We start from the raw sequence: 20,771 nt of genomic DNA, 5'->3' as shown, positions 1-20,771 counted from the left end.
ATTATTGAAAATTAAACTTCTACGTTTCCGATCAATGTTACATATTATACATATTAGTGATAAATTACATTTTATAAACTTAGATCTTATACCGTTATCGTAAATACTACATCTAAACTTTTAAAACATATAATGCATGTAATGAAATATAATGTTAAAAACGTTACAGAAAAATTGTTGGAATTAAACGTATCAAGTCATTGCTATTATTATCATGAAGATCATATCAGCTCTGCGGCCATCGACTTTTGTCATGAACATGGATTGGTCAGTAATATTACAAAAAAAAACAAACTGTTTTAAAATTTTTATGTTTTTACTTGTATACTGCATTACTTTTCGTTTTAAATACAAATATAACATGTAAAAAAAATATATCTTCTTAAAATTAGGAAGGACTTGTTTTTATGGAAAACAACACAATAGAGATTCGGCCTTTGCGGAACGAGTTTACGCCTATGTGCTTAATCGACGATTTTAGAGGACAATCAAATCTTTCATTTGGCAAACCTTATGTTATCAAAAGATCACTGCAATATTTTGCTGATTCAAAACTTTACCACCGGGACATGTTTAAACTGAAGCGACGTCACGTACGCAATGCTCGACAAAATTTAACTATAGAACTGGCCGTTTTTTTTGACGAAGCAGCATATCATATGTACATGCCTATTCTGGACAATGATGAGGATAAGTTACGCAATATGATATTAGCATACGTGAACCAAATTCAAGCCTTGTTGCATCATTCAAGTTTCGGTGCTCCTGTTGATATTTCATTGGTAAAGTTGGTAATAATGGATAAACAGCTGTCAAATTTGTCTGCTTTCGACGGTGACCATAAAAAGATGATCAATTCATTTTGCGATTACGTGAATTTTTTGTATTCTGAATACGGGATTGATTCGCTTCAGTGGGACATTGGCCTTTACTTGACCGGAATAAATCTACATGAGTCAGAAAAGGAACAAAAGCATTATGGTGTTGTAGGAAGTTCTTTCTTATTTTCCTCGTGTACACAGAATTCATCGTGCGCCTTAGTAGAAATCGGTTCTACCGGTCCTTACGCAGTCTCAGGTTTTGCGACGTCTCGTATTGCTGCTCATGAGATCGGTCATCTGTAAGTGTATGTATACTTTTTTTATACAATTAGGTATATGATATTTATTAGAAGAATTTTTATATTTGTGCAATTAAAAGATAAAACTGCTTAGAGTTTTTAAAAGATTTAGTTTTTTAAAGTGTAAAACTTTTGAGTAACAACAAAGTATTAAAAATATTGCAGATAAGGCATATTTTCAAACGTAATAATTTAATTGTTCAAAAGATTAGGAATGGAACACGATAATGGCTCTATTGATTCGACGTGTCCGAATGGCAAATACATAATGTCAGATTGGCCATATCTACGGGGACAAGTAACATGGTCCGCATGTAGTCGTAACATTACGAAAAATCTGTGGAAAGAAAAACCGTGTTTTTTTGATCACACGAGACGAGAAGAGACCGATGATCCATATGTACTGGACCATTCACGTTATCACGATTTACCTGGAAGGGAATGGACTGCCAAAGCACAATGTGAATTATTTTTACGCGACAAAGATGCAAACGTAGTCACGTTGCATGATGTATGTCAAGTCTTACAATGCGAAACGCCTGACAGAAATAGGAATTTCTTCGCGGGACCTGCGTTGGATGGTATGTTTTTTTTGTAATTAGAAACTTTAATTAAAATTTTGAACTAAATTTTTTTCAGGAACTAATTGTGCACTCGGAAAGGAATGTCGCGGCGGAGAATGCATGGCCGTTATCACACCACCATACATTTTTTCGTATTGTGAAGACGATAATTGGAGTGAATGGAAAGAAGACTCTTGTAAAAGCAATTGCTTGACGAAATCCAAAGGCGTGGTAATCAAACGACGTTTTTGCAAACATGGTATTTACAAAACGGCTAGTTGTGATGGGCCATATTACGACGTGGTTCTGTGTAATGACTCCAGCCTTTGCACTGAAGAACGCTTTACGATTGCCAAATATACTGCTCTAAAATGTACTGAACTTAGCCTAAAAATAAAAAGACAGGGCAAAGAATATTTCAAGTACGAACCGTTAAATGAGCCAGGAAAGCAGGCCTCCCATGTCGTCGAGGAACCGTGGTGAGCCTGTACCATACACTGCCTACGTGAAGAAGAAATATCTGCTAATTACTGTCTGTTTTTTTCCTATGCACCACGCCAGAAAATGCTCGACTTAAAAATCGAACCATACTTTCCAGATGGAACGTGGTGTCACGAGAAAAATGGGCAAAATTATTATTGCCGCCAGCATTATTGTCTGCCGGAAAACAATTCAATCGAAGAATAATTACCGAAAGCTTCTCGACATGTGTGGGCAAGGATCTAAGAAAAAATAAAATTGCAAAACAAAAGTAATTCAATTTAGAAATGTTTAGTATTTGTTCAGTATAAAATCTAGGATCCATTAAATTATCGTCGTTACTTTCTATTTTAAGCAATAAATCCATTTTTCGTTAGCATATAGTAAATTTATACGAGAAGAAATACGTCGAATTATCGACATGAAAAATTCCATCCAAAATCCAAATAACTTAATAGTTAGTAATTGCATAAAGAAAAAAATAAATATTTGTTAGTTGACAGGGATTTGAAAAAAATATAATGATAAATCAATGCTCAGAATTAATTAAGCATCTGAATCGATTTTCGTCATTGGTACCTGCTTTCCTTCTTCGTCGGACGCGCCGTTACAGCTACAGCCAATGCATTACATGTTGCTATCGAATTAATTAGTAGATTCTTCTTCCATAAGAAGATCGACTACGTAAACTTTAAATCTCGTGAAATTTAGAATATACTACTTAAATATATATGTATATTACTTAAACAAAGTGTTGCTTTCTCTATAGTTATACTTGTATATATATTTATAATTGTATTGTACAACGTATCACATGATTGGATATTTCTCAAATTATTCATTGCCAATAAAGAATCCCTTATTGCACTTATGAGCGTGTCACATTGTTAAATTTACATTACGTTAGAATGATGTTACAAATAATTGATTTCGATATATTTATTAACTGAATATTACTACTCAATATATATTTTTAACTTTTAATATTTTTTACCAACAAATTTTATTCGACAGAATAATTGTATAAAAATATTAATTCTTAACAATGTCTGTTGCAATATGTATATATTTATTTAATTGTTTCTTTTCTTTGATTTCTATTGATCCTGAATTTTAACGTAACTTACAAGATATTTCGAATACGCATAAACGACAATTTTATATACCAACAATAATTATCAACATTTTGAAATCAAATTATTAAAAATTAAACTTTTACGTTTCCGATCAATGTTACATATTATACATATTAGTGATAAATTACATTTTATAAACCTACATTTTATACCGTCATCGTAAATACTACATTTAAACGTTTGGATTTAAAAACATAAATATTTATACATATACATGTAGCAAAGAGAGAATATACAATAGTTGTCACACTACACGAAAGATATTCCTCATACGCCAGTTCGGGTTTCATTCGTGATCATATCAGGTATAACGAACGCGACAGTGCTAATGCGAGTATATAAATTATTTGATTAATAGTTTAATAGTTTGAAATTGAACGAGAACTTAAGAAAATAAAATGTTTTTTTTATTGAAATATATGATAATAATTTTACTAAATGAAACGTACGCGCAAATTACGCATGATATTGAAACAATATTACTGCCGGCATCGAATCCGACAGGCGCAATAAAGGTACGTGCGTTTTACAGTATAATTCTATTTGTTGCTCGTTATTCAAGAATTATCAAATTTATTTTTTAATTGTCATTCAAATTACAGATACCAATAACACTGAAAGTTTTCGGACGATTGATTCAACTGAATCTGCGTAAAAGTGATCGAATTGTATCGCCTGCGTTCAAAGAATGGAAATATAATGCGAAAGGCGTGACAGAGAAATTGTTTAAATTAAACGTATCAAGTCATTGCTTTTATTATCATGAAGATCATATCAGCTCTGCGGTTATTAACTTTTGTCATGAACATGGATTGGTTAGTAATATCACATGAAAAACAAACAGTTTTTAAATTTTTATGTGATTACTTGTGACCTTTATTATTTTTCGTTTTATATACAATGACACATAAAGAATAAATATATCTTTTTAAAAGCAGGAAGGATTTGTTTTTGTGGAGAACAACACGTTAGAGATACAGCCTTTGCGGAACGATTTCATGCCTATGTGTTTAATCTACGATTTTAGAGGACAATCTAATCTTTCACTTGGCAAACCTTATGTTATTAAAAAATCAATGGAATATTTTGCTGATTCAAGTCTTTACCACTGGGACATGTTTAAACTAAAGCGACGTCACGTGCGCAATGCGCAACAAAATTTAACTGTGGAACTTGCCGTTTTCTATGACGAAGCAGCATATAATACGTCCATGTCAATTTTGAACAATGATAAGGATAAGTTACACAATATGATATTAGACTATGTAAATCGTATCCAAAATGCTTTCAGTCGTCCGAGTTTGGATGCCTTTTTCAATATTACGTTAATAAGTTTAAAATATCTGAAAGAACAGCAGTTAAATTTGCCAATTTCTGATGGCGACGCGAGAGAATTGCTGAATGCTTTTGGCACATACGTGACTTTTCTTAATCCTTCGGACGATAATGATCCGCGTCACTGGGACATTGGCCTTTACTTAACCGGAATAAATCTTTATGAATATATTCACGTATTGCAACCGTATTACAGAACCGAAAAGAATTATGATATTAAGGGAAGAACCTACCAAGATGGCGCATGCAATCCGCTTTTATCTTGCGCAATAGTAGAATTCCGTGATTCATCTGAAATCACATCATCTCTTGAAGCTATTTATAAGATCGGAAATCTGTAAGTTTTTGTATATTAGTTTTACGTATAGAGAATAAATTACATTTTATAATAAAATTTATTTAATTGTACAATTGCACAATAAAATCAACAAGTAAACAGTCATTATTAAAAAAATTTATTCTTTAATTGTTTACCATGTTAACTATTACTAAATCATAAGATAAATACGAATATTTCAATCAAATAATGCAAAGTGAAACATATATTTAAAATTAATAATTTATCTGATCAACAGTTTAGGATTAACACAAGAGCAAAGTTCTAGCGATTCGAAAAAGTACGTAACATGGTCTAAGAATAGTAACAAAATTGAAAAACTCTGGGAAACAAAAACGTGTCTTAGAGATCAAGCAAAAACAATGATTTCCAAACCGGAAAACATCAATAATGACAATGCGGGACAGAACTTAACCATAGAACTTGCCGTTTTTATCGACGAAGCAGCATATAATAAGTCCATGTCTATTTTGGACAATGATGAGGATAAGTTACACAATATTATATTAGCGTACGTGAATCGCATCCAGGCTGCCTTTAATCGTCCGAGTTTGGATGTTTTTATGAATATTACGTTAATACGTTTAATTATGCTAAGAGAACAGCCGTCAAATTTGCCAATTTCTGACGGCAATGCTGGCAAATTGCTCTTTTCGTTCTGCACATACGCGGATTCTCTAAATTTTCCGAACGATAATAATCCGCATCACTGGGATATTGCCCTTTACTTAACCGGAATAAAACTTTATGAAAATGTTATGGTAAAATTTAAAACGCATGACAGAGATAAGAAGAATTTTCAGATTACGGGATATACTTACTTCAATAGCGTATGTAAGCCACTTCTCTCATGCGCGATAGCAGAATTCCGTGACAAATCTGAAGTCGAATACCCTCTTACTGCTATTAAGATGATCGGAGAGCTGTAAGTTTTTAAGAACTAGTTTTACGTATAAATTGAAAATAAATAACATTATATAATGGAATTTATTTAATTGTAGAATTGTACAATAAAATCAACAAGTAAACAATCATTTTAAAAAAATTTTATTCTTTAATTGTTTGTTATATAAACTATTAATAAACTAAAAGATATTTAAGAATATTTTAATTAAACAATGCAAAGTAAGGCATATACTTAAAATTAATAATTTATCTGTTTTACAGTTTAGGATTAATACCAGAGCAAAGTTCTAGCAATTTGGAAAGGAATATAACATGGCCCGAGTATAATCGTAATGAAATGGAAACACTATGGGAAAGAAAAACATGTCTTAGGGATCAAGCAAAAAGGATGAACTTTAAAAAGGAAAACATTGATAATACGCAAAAGAAATTGATCATAGAACTTGCCGTTTTTTTCGACGAAGCAGCATATCATATGTACATGCCTATTCTGGACAATAATGAGGATAAGTTACGCGATATGATACTAGCATACATGAACCAAATTCAAGCTTTGTTGCATCATTCAAGTTTTGGTGTTCTTGTTGATATTTCATTGGTAAAGTTGGTAATAATGGATAAACAGCTATCAAATTTGTCTACTTCGACGGTAACCATACAAAGATGATCAATTCATTCTGCGATTACTTGAATTTTTTGTATCCTAAAGACGGGATTGATTCGCTTCAGTGGGACATTGGCCTTTACCTGACCGGAATAAATCTATATGAGTCAACAAAGGAACGAAAGCATTATAGTGTTGTAGGAAGTTCTTTCGTCAATTACTCGTGTACCGAGATTTTATCGTGCGCTTTAGTAGAAATCAGTTCTACCGGTCCTAACGCAGTCTCGGGTTTTGCGACGTCTCGTGCTGCTGCTCATGAAATCGGCTATCTGTAAGTTTATGTATACTTTTTTATACAAATTAAGTATATAATATTTATTAGAAGAATTTTCATATTTGTTCAATTGTAAGATAAAACTACTCAGAGTTTTAAAGAGATATAGTTTTTTAAGGTGTAAAACTTCTTAGTAACTACAAAGTATTTAAAAATATTGAGATAAGGCATATTTTCGAAAGTAATAATTTAATTGTTCAAAAGATTAGGAATGAAACACGATAATGACTTCATCAATTCGACGTGTGCAAAAAGCAGATACATAATGACAGATTTTCAATATTTGCGGGGACAAGTAACATGGTCCGAGTGTAGTCGTAACATTACAAAAAATCTCAGGAAAAGAAAACCGTGTCTTCTCGATCATACAAGACGAGAAGAGACCGAAAATCCATATGCACTGGGCCATTCGCGTTATCACGATTTGCCAGGAAGAGAATGGACCGCCAAAGAGCAATGTGAATTATTTTTACGCGACAAAGATGCAAACGTAGTCACGTTGCATGATATATGTCAAGTCTTACAATGCGAAACGCCTCGCAAAAATGAGTATTTCTTTGCCGGACCTGCGTTGGATGGTATGTCTTTTTTGTAATTAAGGAGTTCAATCTAAAGTTTTAAACTAAATTTTTTTTAGGAACACGTTGTGCACTCGAGAAAGAATGTCGCGGCGGAGAATGCGTGGCCGTTATCGAACCACCATACATTTTTCCGTATTGTGAAAACAATAATTGGAGTGAATGGAAAGAAGACTCCTGTAAAAGCAGTTGCTTGACGCAATCCAAAGGCGTGGTAATCAAACGACGTTTTTGCACACATGGTACTTACAAAACGGCTAGTTGTAATGGGCCATATTACGACGTGGTTCTTTGCAATGACTCAAGACTTTGCACTGGAAAACGCAAAAGAATTACCGAATATGCTACCATAAAATGCACCGAATACAATTTAAAGGTGAAAAAGGGAGGCGGAAAATATTTCAACTATGATCCAGAAAATGGGCCGGGATGGAAGGTCATTCATGGTAAGACGAAACCGCGGATAGCCTGTACCGTATATTGCCGACGAATTGTATCTGCTGCAAAAAAGCAATATGAATATGTGGCACGCCTGGAAATGCTCGACTTAGATATCGACCCATACTTTCCAGATGGGACACGGTGTCACTACGAAGATGGCCAGAATTATTACTGCCTCCAGCATTACTGTCTACCGGAAAACTACTCAATCCAAGAATAATTGTCGAGAGCTTCTTGATATGTGTAGAGTAGGATTTAAGAAAAAATAAAATTGCAAATACGCATAAATCAATTTGAAATCATTTACAATTTGTTAAGCATCAATTCTAGAGCCCGTTGAACAAGCGATGTTACTTTTTATTTTACCTAAGAAATCTATTTTTTGTTACAAAAATCAAATTTATAAAAAATACGTAACATTATCAACATAAAAAATAAATTCTATCAATTACATTGTTATGATTGCAGAAGGAAAACAAATTAATAGTTATAAATTGACATATTTATGAAAAAAGAATATAATTTTAAATAAGTGTTCCGAATTAATTTAGCATCTGTATCTATATTCGTCATTAGTACCTGTGTTTTATTCCTCATCAAGTGCGCCGTTACAGCTACGGCTAATGCAACCAAGCGCATTAGAAGTAGCGTTATCAAATTATAAGTTGGTTGTTCTTTCATAAAAACATCGATTACTTAATGTTCAAACCTCATGAATTTTATAACGAACTATTAAAATATATACAGGGTGTCTGGCAATAATCGTTCCACCGGTCATATACAGGTAGAGGAGGTCAAATCGAGTAGAAAAGTCCTTTACCATTTTTTCAATTTTCATAATAAGTACTGAGTAATTAACGAAAAAAGATCGGCGAATCCGCGCGAGTAAAGCGCGCGCGGTGAGAAGGACGTCCCACTGCTACGCGATCACTAGGACACAAGGATCTAGCGTTACGCGCCGCTCGTATGTTGCCATTGTCATTTGTAGAGCGCTCCTCCCAACGCTTCATCGCGCGCCTAGTGATCGCATAGCAGTGGGATGTCCTTCTCACCTCAACTTAATTAAGAGAAATAAGTCTGTTGAAGAATATTGTAAGATAAAATTATTTAATTCTTTAAGAAAAATATCTAATGATTTAGATATAACTAATGATAACCTAACTTCTTTTATAGATAAGTTAAATATAATTAATAATATAACAACAGAAGAATTAGTTGATTATCTATCTGGTTATTTATACGAAAAAGTACTTAATAATTACGATTATGCAGTTTTAGCATCTAGAGTTGTTTTGTTTAATATTAATAAATCTGGTTTTAAAACATTTGATGAATATGTTAACTTTTTTGTTGATATATTTAATAATGATTTTATTGATACATATAATAGATATAAGGACGATATTAACGAAATAATTTTGCATGATAAATATGTTTCTAATTATATAGGACTTAAAACATTGACATCTTATTTGTTGAAGTACAACAATAAGATAGAAAATCCTTGTTATATATGGATGAGAGTATCTATTTCTATAAATAGTAAGTATGACTCAGATATTGAAAGTATAAAGAAGACGTATAAGTCACTATTGAATGGATTTTATATACACGGATCTCCTACATTATTTAATTCTGGACTTAAAAACCAACAGTTATCTAGTTGTTATTTATTACAGATGGATGATAGTATAGATAGTATTTATGATTCTTTGAAGGACATTGCAAAGATATCTCAAGGAGCCGGTGGTGTAGGACTTGGTATAACCGGTATAAGAAACGAAGGTTCTAAGATAAGAAAGGTTGATATATCTAATGGTATAGTAGGAGTTTTAAAAAATATTAATTCAACGGTCAATTATGTAAACCAATCTGGTAAAAGACCAGGATCTGCTGCTGTATATTTAGAACCATGGCATCCTGATATATTAAAATTTGTAGGCGCTAAAAGATTTTTACAAAACGAGGAATTTTCAGCAAAAGATTTATTTTATGGATTATGGATTCCTGATATATTTATGAGAAGAGTTAAATCAGGAGGTAAGTGGTCGCTGTTTGATCCTAGCGTATGTAAGAACTTACACAATACACACGGAAAAGAGTTCGAGGAACTGTATGAATATTATGAAAACAAAGGTATGTATACAGATCAGATAGATCCTAGAGATTTGTGGGATAAAATTATAGATACTCAGATAGAAACTGGAGGTCCTTATATTTTATTTAAAGATACGTGTAACATACAATCTAATCAAAATAATCTTGGTACAATTAGATGTAGTAATCTTTGTGCTGAAATAATACAATATTCATCATCCAAAAGTATATCAGTTTGTAATTTAGCATCTATAAATTTGGTAAAGATGTTAAGAAATAATAAATTTGATTTTAACTTACTTAAAGAAACTTGAGTTGATAGTAGAAAATCTTAATAAGATTATAGATGTAAATCATTATCCGTCCGATAGTGCATCATTATCAAATCTAGAAAATAGACCTATAGGTATAGGAGTTCAAGGTTTAGCTGACTTATTTCATGAAATGAAATATTCATACGAAGACGAAGAGGCTAAATTGTTAAACAAGAATATATTCGAATCTATATATTATTATGCATTAAATAAAAGTTGTAATTTGGCTAGAAAATATAATAAAACATATAAAAATTATAGTACATCTCTTGTTTCAAAAGGATTACTTCATTTCGATTTCTATGATCTAAACCAGTGCTCGGAATTAGTCTGAACATTTCAGCCGATTTCCGTGGTATACGCCTCCTTTCCTCTCCTTACCGCGCGCGCCGCAGCCGCTAGGGCCAGCGCCGCCGAGCGTTAGGAGCGGCACTATCTGATTAGGTTCTATGAGTAGGTTCTTCTCCCTATTTATTAAAATTTAAAAAAATTTATTAAAATTTATTAAAAATAAATTTTTTTTTAAATTTATTAAGTGGAAATATTTCAATAGATTTCTACGTCACCCATGAGGTACTAATACTGACACGTTTTTCAAAAAGTGGTTTTTATCTACATTATTGCATCAATTGTTCATTCTCATAAAAGGCTAAGAAAATCTAATTAAGAAAATCTCTTTTACATATATATTTTTTTTAAATTAAGAATTTATTTTTATCTTTAGTAGAATAGGTCTACGGGGGAAACCATTTAAAAAAAAACGCGTCAGCATTAGTATCTCATGGGTGACGTGGAAATCTATTGAAATATTTCTACTTAATAAATTTAAAAATAAAAAATTTATTTTTAATAAATTTTAATACATTTTTTAAAATTTTAATAAATAGGGAAAAGAACCCACTCATAATCAGATAGTGTCGCTCCTAACGCTCGGCGGCGCTGGCCCTAGCGGCTGCGGCGCGCGCGGTAAGGAGAGGAAAGGAGGCGTATACCACGGAAATCGGCTGAAATGTTCAGACTAATTCCGAGCACTGATCTAAACGATTATAAGTTTATTAATGATTTCGATTCTCTTAGATTAAAGATTAGAAAATTTGGACTATATAATAGTTTGTTAATTGCTCAAATGCCAACAGCAACAACATCTCAGATATTAGGGAATTACGATTGTGTTGAACCTTGGATATGTAATATATACTATAAAAAAGTGCTAAATGGGAATTTTAAAATTGTTAATAGAAGAATGTATGATGATATTAAAAAAATTGGATTGTGGGATGATAACATGAAGAATAAAATATTAAACCACATATAATGGAAAGGCTCCATATGTTTTTAACAAACGAGAAATAATGAAAATGGCGATAAGAGCCGTTGCAGGATGTTAGTGCTAAATTTTTTTTTTTTTTTTTTTTTTTTTTTTTTTAAAGAAATTAGTAAATTAGTCTACAAGAGACAGTTAAATTGTACACCGATCTCAAATCGAGATACTTAAAGTGTACGAAATTTATAGTACATTGTTCTCATATATCGAGAAACTTTAATGTACGTATAGGAATTATTGTAAAGAAAGGAAGAGAGAAAAAATATCAGGGCGCGAGTGGCTAAGCCGGGAATTGAACCCGGGTCTTCCGCTTGCCGGGCGAATGTTCTGACCATTAAACTACTCAGACCCCACGCTTCTAACATTTATCTCTCCTAGATTAGGAAATCAACATTGCTGTAGGACATAAACGCGTCATAATGCCCGCGTGATTTAAAACATTAAACCACATATAATGGAAAGGCTCCATATGTTTTTAACAAACGAGAAATAATGAAAATGGCGATAAGAGCCGTTGCAGGATGTTAGTGCTAAATTTTTTTTTTTTTTTTTTTTTAATTTTTCTTAAAGAAATTAGTAAATTAGTCTACAAGAGACAGTTAAATTGTACACCGATCTCAAATCGAGATACTTAAAGTGTACGAAATTTATAGTACATTGTTCTCATATATCGAGAAACTTTAATGTACGTATAGGAATTATTGTAAAGAAAGGAAGAGAGAAAAAATATCAGGGCGCGAGTGGCTAAATAAAATATTAAATAATAACGGATCTATAAGAAATATTTTATCAATACCTGAAAATATAAGAAGAATATATAAGACAATATATGAATTGGACAGTGATGTATTAATTGATTATTATATAGACAGGGCTCCGTTTATAGATCAAAGCCAATCTATGAATATTTATATAAATATGAGGAAGGTAATGAGGAAGATATATATAACAAAATAAATAGGTTGATATATTCAAAGCATGGAAATGTAAGTTAAAGACAGGATTATATTACTTAAGAATAGAGACAAAATATATCAAACCTAAGGAATTATGTGAATTTTGTTCATCTTAAATATAATTTTTTATTTTGTTTATTATATATTTAATATTTGATTATAATTTGAAATTTTATTGCTGTATGTAAAATGGATAAGGCAAATTGTAGACATCTTCTGTTTTACAAGACTTCAGATAATGCCTATGCTCCAGTTAAGGCATCGATGTGTTCTGCTGGATATGACTTAAGAGCGTCCTCAGATCATATTATCTATCCAATTCCAAATAAAAATGATCCTATACCGACTAATTTGAAAGTTATAATACCAAACGGATGTTATGGAAGAATTGCTTCCAGATCTGGACTGGCTTTAAAATTGTTAGATGTAGGAGGAGGCGTTGTAGACAGTGATTATAGAGGAGAGATATTTGTAATAATGTATAACTATGGAGATGCTCCGTTTGTAATAAATAAAGGAGATAAAATTGCTCAAATTATATGTGAGAAGATAGAAAATGTTGAATTATTAGAGATTACAAAAAATGAATTAGATATCAATAATACAGAAAGAGGATCAAAAGGATTTGGATCTAGTGGAATAAAATAGTAAGTTACATTCCTTTTATAAAATTTTTAATCTTAATTTTAGTATTTTTATCTTTAGAACTTAAATGTTTCGATTTTAACGATAGAATTTTTTTTTCTGGATGGTGTGCGAATCCGTACATATTATGTTTATAGCTTTTAATTTCGTTTAAGAATGTCATGTTATTGTATCTTTTATATTTTATATATATGTTTTTATCATTAAATTTATATAAATTTTTATGTAATAATGACTTTCTTATACACCATTTATGATTGTGATATTCGTTATCTAACATCGTTCTGTATATATAACATCTTGAAAAAGTAACGTTTGTAAAATATTTTACGACATGTTCCATTCCGAGGCATATACATATTTTTGGTTTATTTGTTTCCATTACTAAATTTGTATATTCCCAATACTTGGATTTGTAATCAGAAAAGTTTGACTTTCCTCCTGGTAGTATATATCCTGTTATGTTGTATATATCGTTATACGATCTGAATGTGTTTTTATCGAAGCTATTATTAAGAGTTATGATTTTATCTATTTCGTTGAAGTAATTATATATATGACTTAAATCAGTATATTCTGATTCTTTGAATACAATAAGTTCTGATTTACAAGAAAAAAGTTTTATTTGCTAATTCTTTAAACAATAGCGTTGCTAAATTAAAATATCTCGTTGTAGTCTTTCGACACACAACATCCTTTCCCCCGTTAGAAAAGAAAACGAAGGTACGGAGTTTTCGCATCTCTTATAAGTTTATGTTTTTAATTTTTTATTTCTTTTCTTAATTAACACTATAATTACGCCTATTGTTACGCTTATTATAATAATTATGACGGCTACTGAACTTGTGACCATAGGATATATAAACGTTGGTTTATTAAATTGTATCGTCTCACTGTCTTTTAGTTCGTTATAAATATCTTTTGCCTTTTCTCCTAATTCCATAAGTTCACTAGGATTTTGAATAATTTTCTTTAATTTTATCGGCCGTATTATTATTTTATTGTCTTTCTTTGTGGCCGTCTCTTTTATTAATGTTAAATTAAATTGCGGTAAAAAGGCTTGAATGCTTGTATCCCGCATTTTCGAAAAGGCTTTAATGGTCATGTCCGTCGTAATTATTTTACAATTTTTTGTTAATATTATTCTACCCGTGCGACTTATTACTACTTGTACATTTTCACGATTCTCGCATTGTATCGTTATTTCCTGTTCTTTATTCGCAGAGTATAGCCACGCGTTTTCCGTGTTTAGAGCAATCCAAATCGTTTGATTCGATCTTATGAATCTTATGTCGCACGTGTTTTTCTTAGCCAGCTTAGCATATAATTGCACTTCGCACAGTGCTCTCTGATTTATGTTATATACTGGACTATTTGACTTACAAATATACTGTTTTCCGATTATTTTACATTTATCTACATTTTGTTCGGATAGAGTTACATAGGAAGCTAGTTCTAGATTGACAGCTATTATATGCTGGTTTACTTCGGTAAACGTAAATAGTGTTCCGTGATTAAAGATAGGTAGAGGAATTACCTTTATTAATTTGTATCTAGGATAGGATACCAATGGAAATTTTATTATACAATACACAGTATTATTTGCTACAAACGCAGTTACAGTAACAACTTGCTCCATTAGATGCCAACCGCTATTTTCTAAAACGAAGGGAAAGTGCGTTCCCTGAGGTAATTTTGGCGTAATCGCTCGCAGTTCGTTAAGAATTTGTTCTGTTGGGGTTACTCTCGGATTCAACATTCCGTGTCCTGCGTACGTTATAAAATCATAGGCGTCTTGTACGTCGCGTTGTAAGTCTGTTAACATCCTACTAATAATGGTGTAATATTCATTTATTTCTTCGCTCTTAATAACTAACAATGTGCCATTCCAAATTCGTGCATCTAAGTTATATAATCTTTTATTATTCTGTTCGATGGTTTCCTCTACGTCACCAATGTGCGCTATCGTGGTATTTAGTACCTTCAGTTGATTTTGTGTAATATGTGTAATCGTTTTTTCGTTATTTCGTATTAATGCTAATTGTTCGTTAATTCGTTTTTCATCGTCGGCATCCATGGTACCGAACAATGACTTCGCTACTTATTTTATTTATTAACAAGCCTAATTTATTCTCGTCTTTTTTAATTATTGACAAAAGGTTCGCGAATTTGCTACTTTCCTCTCGCGTCGGATGAATTGTTTTCTGCGCGGATTCCGCTAGTTCGATCCAGTTTTTTATTTGGTCGTGGCGTTGGCCTAGTGACAATACTTCTAGCTTAATCACTAATTTCCAACTTGAATCTATTAAATTTAAATCGCCTATTTCTTCATAATACAGTCCGGGTTCCTGCGAAAATCTTTCTATTCTCACCGGCAGGCCCGTTTCGGGTTGCGTCACTGAAGTCAACGTTCCGCTTAGCGCGAGGTACCTACGAGCGAAATTCTCTTTATTTTATTATCTTCTGCAGGCGCAGCATTTTTTATTCTACCTGTCGCGAAGCTACCGAAAGAAAGTTATTCATTATGTGTTTGACCATGCCTTCGTACTCGTACGTAGTCTCGTTAGACGTAGCTTCCGAAACACGGCGTGTGTTGGCCGTGCGTTTCCCAATTATAACTCGCGTGTTCAAGCTGCGCGGTGCACAATTCGAGGGGGATTTGCCCCCTAGCTTTACGAATAATCCCAAGCCTCCCACCTCTGTGGAGAAACCGGTCGCGACGGTAGTTCCCTATACTGTTCGACGGGAACCTCCTCCGTTGGTGTTACTTGAGGAGGATGACTTTGTGCAGATGTGGACGGATTGGGGTGGTTTATAAGTGAGTGTTTTTATTATTATATGTTATTATTATTATCCTGTATTGTTAGTATTGTTTATTCTTCTATGAATAATTTTAATCTGTTAGCATGTACGACCAAGCTTTTTCTGGCTGCTTTTATTGTATAATTTACGTCCGAATTCTTTTTAATTATTAAGTACGGACCTCTCCATAACGCATCTAATTTTTTTGACCTGCCTCGTCGCAAAGCCTCGTCGTATAGCAGCACTTTGTCTCCTGCCCTAAAACTATTTTCTTTAGTCTTCTTATCGTATGTTTGTTTCGCTTTTATTTTTCCTTCCTGTGCATGAGCTTTTGCTACTTGGTGTGCCGCGCGCATTTTTTCTTTTAATTCTGCTATGTAATCATCGTACGTGTACGTGTTCTTTGCTGGCTGCATCAGAGCCGTAGGGAGTGTTGCGCGGTGCCCGTATACTAGCTCGAATGGAGTGTATCCCGTGGCTGTATGTGGCGTAGTATTATACGCGAACATGGCGAATGGTAACCAGGTATCCCAATCGGTTTGATCTTCGTTTATATAATTGCGTAAATATTCTGCTAATGTTCTGTGTGATCTTTCCAGTGCACCATTGCTCTCTGGGTGATACGCGCTGGTTCTAATTTTTTCAATCTTCAACAACTTGCATGTATCCTTAAATACTTCGCTGAGAAAATTTGTTCCTTGGTCAGTCAGGATTTTTTCAGGGATTCCATATTCTAAAACGATTTTTGTCACGAATTCTCGCGCTATCGTGCTTGCCTCTTGATTATTTATAGGCATTGCCTTACTGAATTTCGTTAGATGATCTTGGAAAGTTAATATGTACTTGTTTCCGCTTTCCGTTTCTGTCATTGGCCCTACTATATCCAATGCGCATTTTTCAAACGATTTATCCGGTGTATCTGTGAGAATCATGGGTGCTTTATTCCTTATCTTTAATTTATTTTTTTGACAATATTCGCATTTTGCGATGTATTTCTCGACGTCTTTTGTCAATCCTTTCCAATTATGCGTTAATCGTATGCGCTTGATAGTGCGCTGGATTCCTTGATGCCCGCCGATCGGTGCATCGTGATATTCATATAATATTTGTTGTTTCTCTCCCTCTGTATATATTTTTCTTTCTTCCTTCTTATCTTCCTCTTCTTCTTCTTCCTCTTCTTCTTCCTCTTCTTCGCTTTCTCTCTCTCCGTCGACCGTGTGTATGCCGTGCGCGACGTTGCGACTTAACGCGTCAGCATTTGTATTGCTCTTCCCGGCCTTATGTACGATCTCATAGTCGTATTCTTCCAATTTTAATCTCCATCGAATTAATCGTGAGCCTGGGTCGGTTACATTAAATAACCATACTAGTGGTTTATGGTCGGTTATGATCTTGAACTTTGTACCATATATATACGGACGAAAATGTTTGACCGCCCATACTATCGCCAGTAATTCTTTTTCGGTCGTATTATAATTTTGTTCCGCCTTTGAGAGAAGTCGGCTAGCGTACGCTATTGGACGATCTTGTCCTATTTTTCCTTGAGATAATATTGCGCCTATCGCAAAATCAGATGCGTCTGTCGTGACTATAAATTCATTATTAAAATCAGGGTAATTTAATACCGGTGCAGTAATTAACTTGCTTTTTAGATTTTCGAACGCGTTTTCTTGCTCTTGCGTCCATTCAAATTTTACTCCTTTTTTTGTCAATTTAGTGAGAGGTTTCACTATTTTAGAAAAATTTTCTATGAATTTTCGATAATATCCGGCTAATCCAATGAATGACTGTATATCTTTTACTTTTTTCGGTGTTGGAAAATTTTTTACCGCTTGGATCTTTCCAGGGTCAGGTTTAATGCCTCCCTCTGTTATTATGTGGCCTAAGTAAACTACTTCTTTTCGAAGAAATTCACACTTGTCCGGCTGTAATTTTAAATTATTTTCGCGAATTCTGTCGAATACTTCTGTTAAGCGGCGATTATGGTCTTCTAGACTAGTGCCGTAAATGACAATATCGTCTAAATATACTAGACATCGTATACCTTGAATTCCGGCCAATATTGTATTCATTAATCTTTGAAATGTCGCTGGAGCATTTTTAAGTCCGAACGGCATTCGGTTTGAACTCGTAGTGTCCATACGGCGTCGAAAATGCTGTTTTTTCTCTGTCTTTTTCCGCCATTGGAATTTGATGGTAACCAGATGCCAAATCTAACGTTGTAAAATATTTTGAATTTCCCAACTGATCTAATATGTCAGTAATGTTTGGTAACGGGAAAGAATCTCCGATCGTTAAGTCGTTCAGTTTTCTAAAATCTACGACAACTCGTAATTTGGCTTTTCCTGATGCATCTGGTTTTTTAGGCACTACTAAAAGTGGCGCGTTCGACTGACTCGAACTTGGCCTTATTATTTTGTTATTTAGCATTTCTGTCACTTGTCGGCTCACCTCTTCCTTATGTTTCTCCGGCAGCCGATAAGGTCTCGTATTCGCGGGCGCTGCTCCGGCTCGCGTGGCGATCTCATGTTTCATCGCCTGTGTGCTAGACAGTGATTCTCCGTCGAGATGAAAAATATCGCAATAATTTTCGCTTATTTCCAGTATTGCTTTTTTCTCTTCTTCATTCAAATGGTCTATTCTTAAGAGATTTTTGACCTTGTTTTTACGTGACCTTGGAGTTGTTTCTTCCTTAACAGTTCCAATCGTGTGTACTTCCTCTTTTAGTTCCTCGACTTTTTCAATGTTCACGAAGGGCGTTTGAAAGTCTATTTCCTTGTCCGTGGTATTAATGACACTAACCGGGCAACAGTAGTCCTCTGCTTCCACTATCTAACTACCGATGATCACCCCTGGTTGTGTTTCCATTGCATGCACTATTCCCAGCGCATTTTTGCTTGTTGATGCTTTAATTATTGTCTCGCTTCTGGGAGCTAGTTTTATGTTGTTATGCTGAAATAGTTTGAATGTCGTTCCCTCGACCGTCAATTTCTTTACGGGATAGTCCCATTTCGTGACGTATTTGTTTAAAAAGTCCGCTCCTAGAATACCTTCGTATCCTATCGGAAAGTCGTCTTTTACTACATGCATTTTATGCATTATTGTTTTATCTTTTAATGTTATATGCGCTTTTATCACGCCTAACGTGTCAGCTTTCTGTCCCGTGGCACCGACTAATGTTACCGTTTCGTCATATACGGGTGTTTCTTCTAATAGACTTTTTATTTTAATCAGAGTTAGTGTAGCTCCAATATCCACAAGCATTGTTGCGTGGTCGTTTTTCGCTTCCACTATTGGTAACGCGATTAAATCTAGATTTGCGTGTATTTTAGCTGTCTTATCTGTATGTGCTAACAACGCTTTTATGGGCCGTGTCTTTTTCTTGTTTGCTGCGTCATCTTCTTCGTCGTTGTCGGCCTTCTTTGCCTTATTCTCTTTAACTGTTTTATGTTGCGCGTTCTCTTTCGCATTCCCTTTTTCGGGTCGACCGTTTAATTGCCAGCACTCCTCCTGAAAGTGTCCGGGCTTTTTGCAATATTTGCAATATTTTTCTAATGCGTTTACTCTGTGTCCGTCAGCCTTCGGTAAACTGAATCGGTTCGCAAAACGACTTGTACGGCACTCACGCCCGATATGCCCCCATTTTCCGCACTTTGCACATTGCGGTGTCTTTTCCCGCGCTTTATTCGTGGTTTTATAATAGGCATTATATTTATTTAACGCTGGGCTTGATCCTTGTAATTTTTCCTCAGCCGTTGCCACAGCAATAGCCTCTTGTAGCGTTCCGTAGTTCCTTGCGCGTACAATAGTTTTAATATTATCTTGTAATCCTATCTGGAAATTTTGTAACGCCAAGTTTTGTACGGTGTTTTTAATAGTGTTTTTCTCCATAATCGTGTGAGTTTTTCCCTCTATCATTGATTCATAGAGTTTCATAGCGAGTTGGTCCACTCTCGAACCAAAGTTTTGAGCACTTTCACCTTGTTTTTGCTTTAGGGTATTAAACTCTAATTGTAGGTGCGTAACACTCTTATGTGTAGTATAACCCCTTTCTATTTCCTGTTTTAATTGGGCGAACGATTGAATATTTCTCGTTTGGAAATCAAGTAAGATTTTCTCTTTCAGTTTTGTGCACAGTATAGCCTTGAGTAATTGTAGCTCCTCTGTTGGATCTATGCTTTCCATCGCGTAGGTACTAGCACTTAAAAACTCCTGTATTCTATTTGGTGCTGTCCCGTCGATTTCCGGTATTAGGCTTCGGGCTTCTTTCAACTGCATATAATTGTTAGAATGGGTTGGCCTATTCCTTACGTCAGCGGGGCCTTGGCCGTACAATACGTTTACTTCTGGTGCGTTCATCGTTCCACGTGACGCGTTATTTAATTCACGGTTACTAGTTGATCCCTGTTGCTGCCCTTGTATACCGTATATTTGTGCGTTAAATCGTTCGTGCAAGTTAAGTATCTGTTCATGTAAATGTTCTTGCAGCACTTGCGTTTGCGCTCGCATCTCGTTTATCGCGTCTGCTAGTACTCCGATCTGTGTCTCTATTAAATTCTCTTGTATGTCGTTTGTGGCATTGGTCACATTCCCGTCTATGTTGATCTGTCGCCGCGGAGGCTCTCCGTCCTCAATTCGTGCGATTACGTCGTTTGGCGGTTGTGCCATTGTTATTTCGTTGTTTAATTCTCGCGGATCAAAGATACTACTATCGTACGTAGTCGATGCAGTCTCAGTGCGCTCCGATATTCTACTCAATGGCCTCGTGGTTGTAGGCCTATCCTGGCGCGAATCCTCGC

General features: G+C 34.2%; 4 protein-coding genes and 1 long non-coding RNA gene across 5 annotated transcripts; 4 read left to right on the top strand and 1 right to left on the bottom strand.

The window, feature by feature from the left end:
* Nucleotides 1–286: 286 nt before the first annotated feature.
* LOC136999713 (A disintegrin and metalloproteinase with thrombospondin motifs 2-like) lies at nt 287–3,034 on the top strand. The gene is made up of 2 exons (XM_067354292.1): nt 287–1,701; nt 1,760–3,034. Exons 1-2 carry the CDS (start codon nt 1,335–1,337, stop codon nt 2,164–2,166), a joined length of 774 nt encoding a protein of 257 aa, XP_067210393.1. The 5' UTR covers nt 287–1,334; the 3' UTR covers nt 2,167–3,034.
* A 583-nt stretch (nt 3,035–3,617) lies between these two features.
* Nucleotides 3,618–4,674, top strand: LOC136999714 (uncharacterized). The gene is made up of 3 exons (XR_010890036.1): nt 3,618–3,814; nt 3,902–4,114; nt 4,238–4,674. It is a non-coding gene; the product is annotated as an uncharacterized lncRNA (long non-coding RNA).
* A 54-nt stretch (nt 4,675–4,728) lies between these two features.
* On the top strand, nt 4,729–6,880 carry LOC136997304 (uncharacterized). The gene is made up of 4 exons (XM_067347899.1): nt 4,729–4,971; nt 5,210–5,896; nt 6,139–6,526; nt 6,607–6,880. Exons 2-4 carry the CDS (start codon nt 5,334–5,336, stop codon nt 6,814–6,816), a joined length of 1,161 nt encoding a protein of 386 aa, XP_067204000.1. The 5' UTR covers nt 4,729–4,971; nt 5,210–5,333; the 3' UTR covers nt 6,817–6,880.
* A 110-nt stretch (nt 6,881–6,990) lies between these two features.
* On the top strand, nt 6,991–8,493 carry LOC136997305 (A disintegrin and metalloproteinase with thrombospondin motifs 19-like). Its single transcript, XM_067347900.1, has 2 exons — nt 6,991–7,393; nt 7,453–8,493. Exons 1-2 carry the CDS (start codon nt 7,027–7,029, stop codon nt 8,052–8,054), a joined length of 969 nt encoding a protein of 322 aa, XP_067204001.1. The 5' UTR covers nt 6,991–7,026; the 3' UTR covers nt 8,055–8,493.
* A 5,428-nt stretch (nt 8,494–13,921) lies between these two features.
* Nucleotides 13,922–15,247, bottom strand: LOC136997356 (uncharacterized). The gene has a single exon (XM_067348048.1). It carries the CDS (start codon nt 15,245–15,247, stop codon nt 13,922–13,924), a length of 1,326 nt encoding a protein of 441 aa, XP_067204149.1.
* Nucleotides 15,248–20,771: the final 5,524 nt, after the last annotated feature.

This window comes from Linepithema humile, chromosome 1 (assembly GCF_040581485.1).
Source record: "Linepithema humile isolate Giens D197 chromosome 1, Lhum_UNIL_v1.0, whole genome shotgun sequence".
Classification (NCBI taxonomy): domain Eukaryota; kingdom Metazoa; phylum Arthropoda; class Insecta; order Hymenoptera; family Formicidae; genus Linepithema; species Linepithema humile.
Note: the sequence above shows the minus strand (reverse complement) of the source record. Positions and strands in the feature narration are given on the sequence as shown.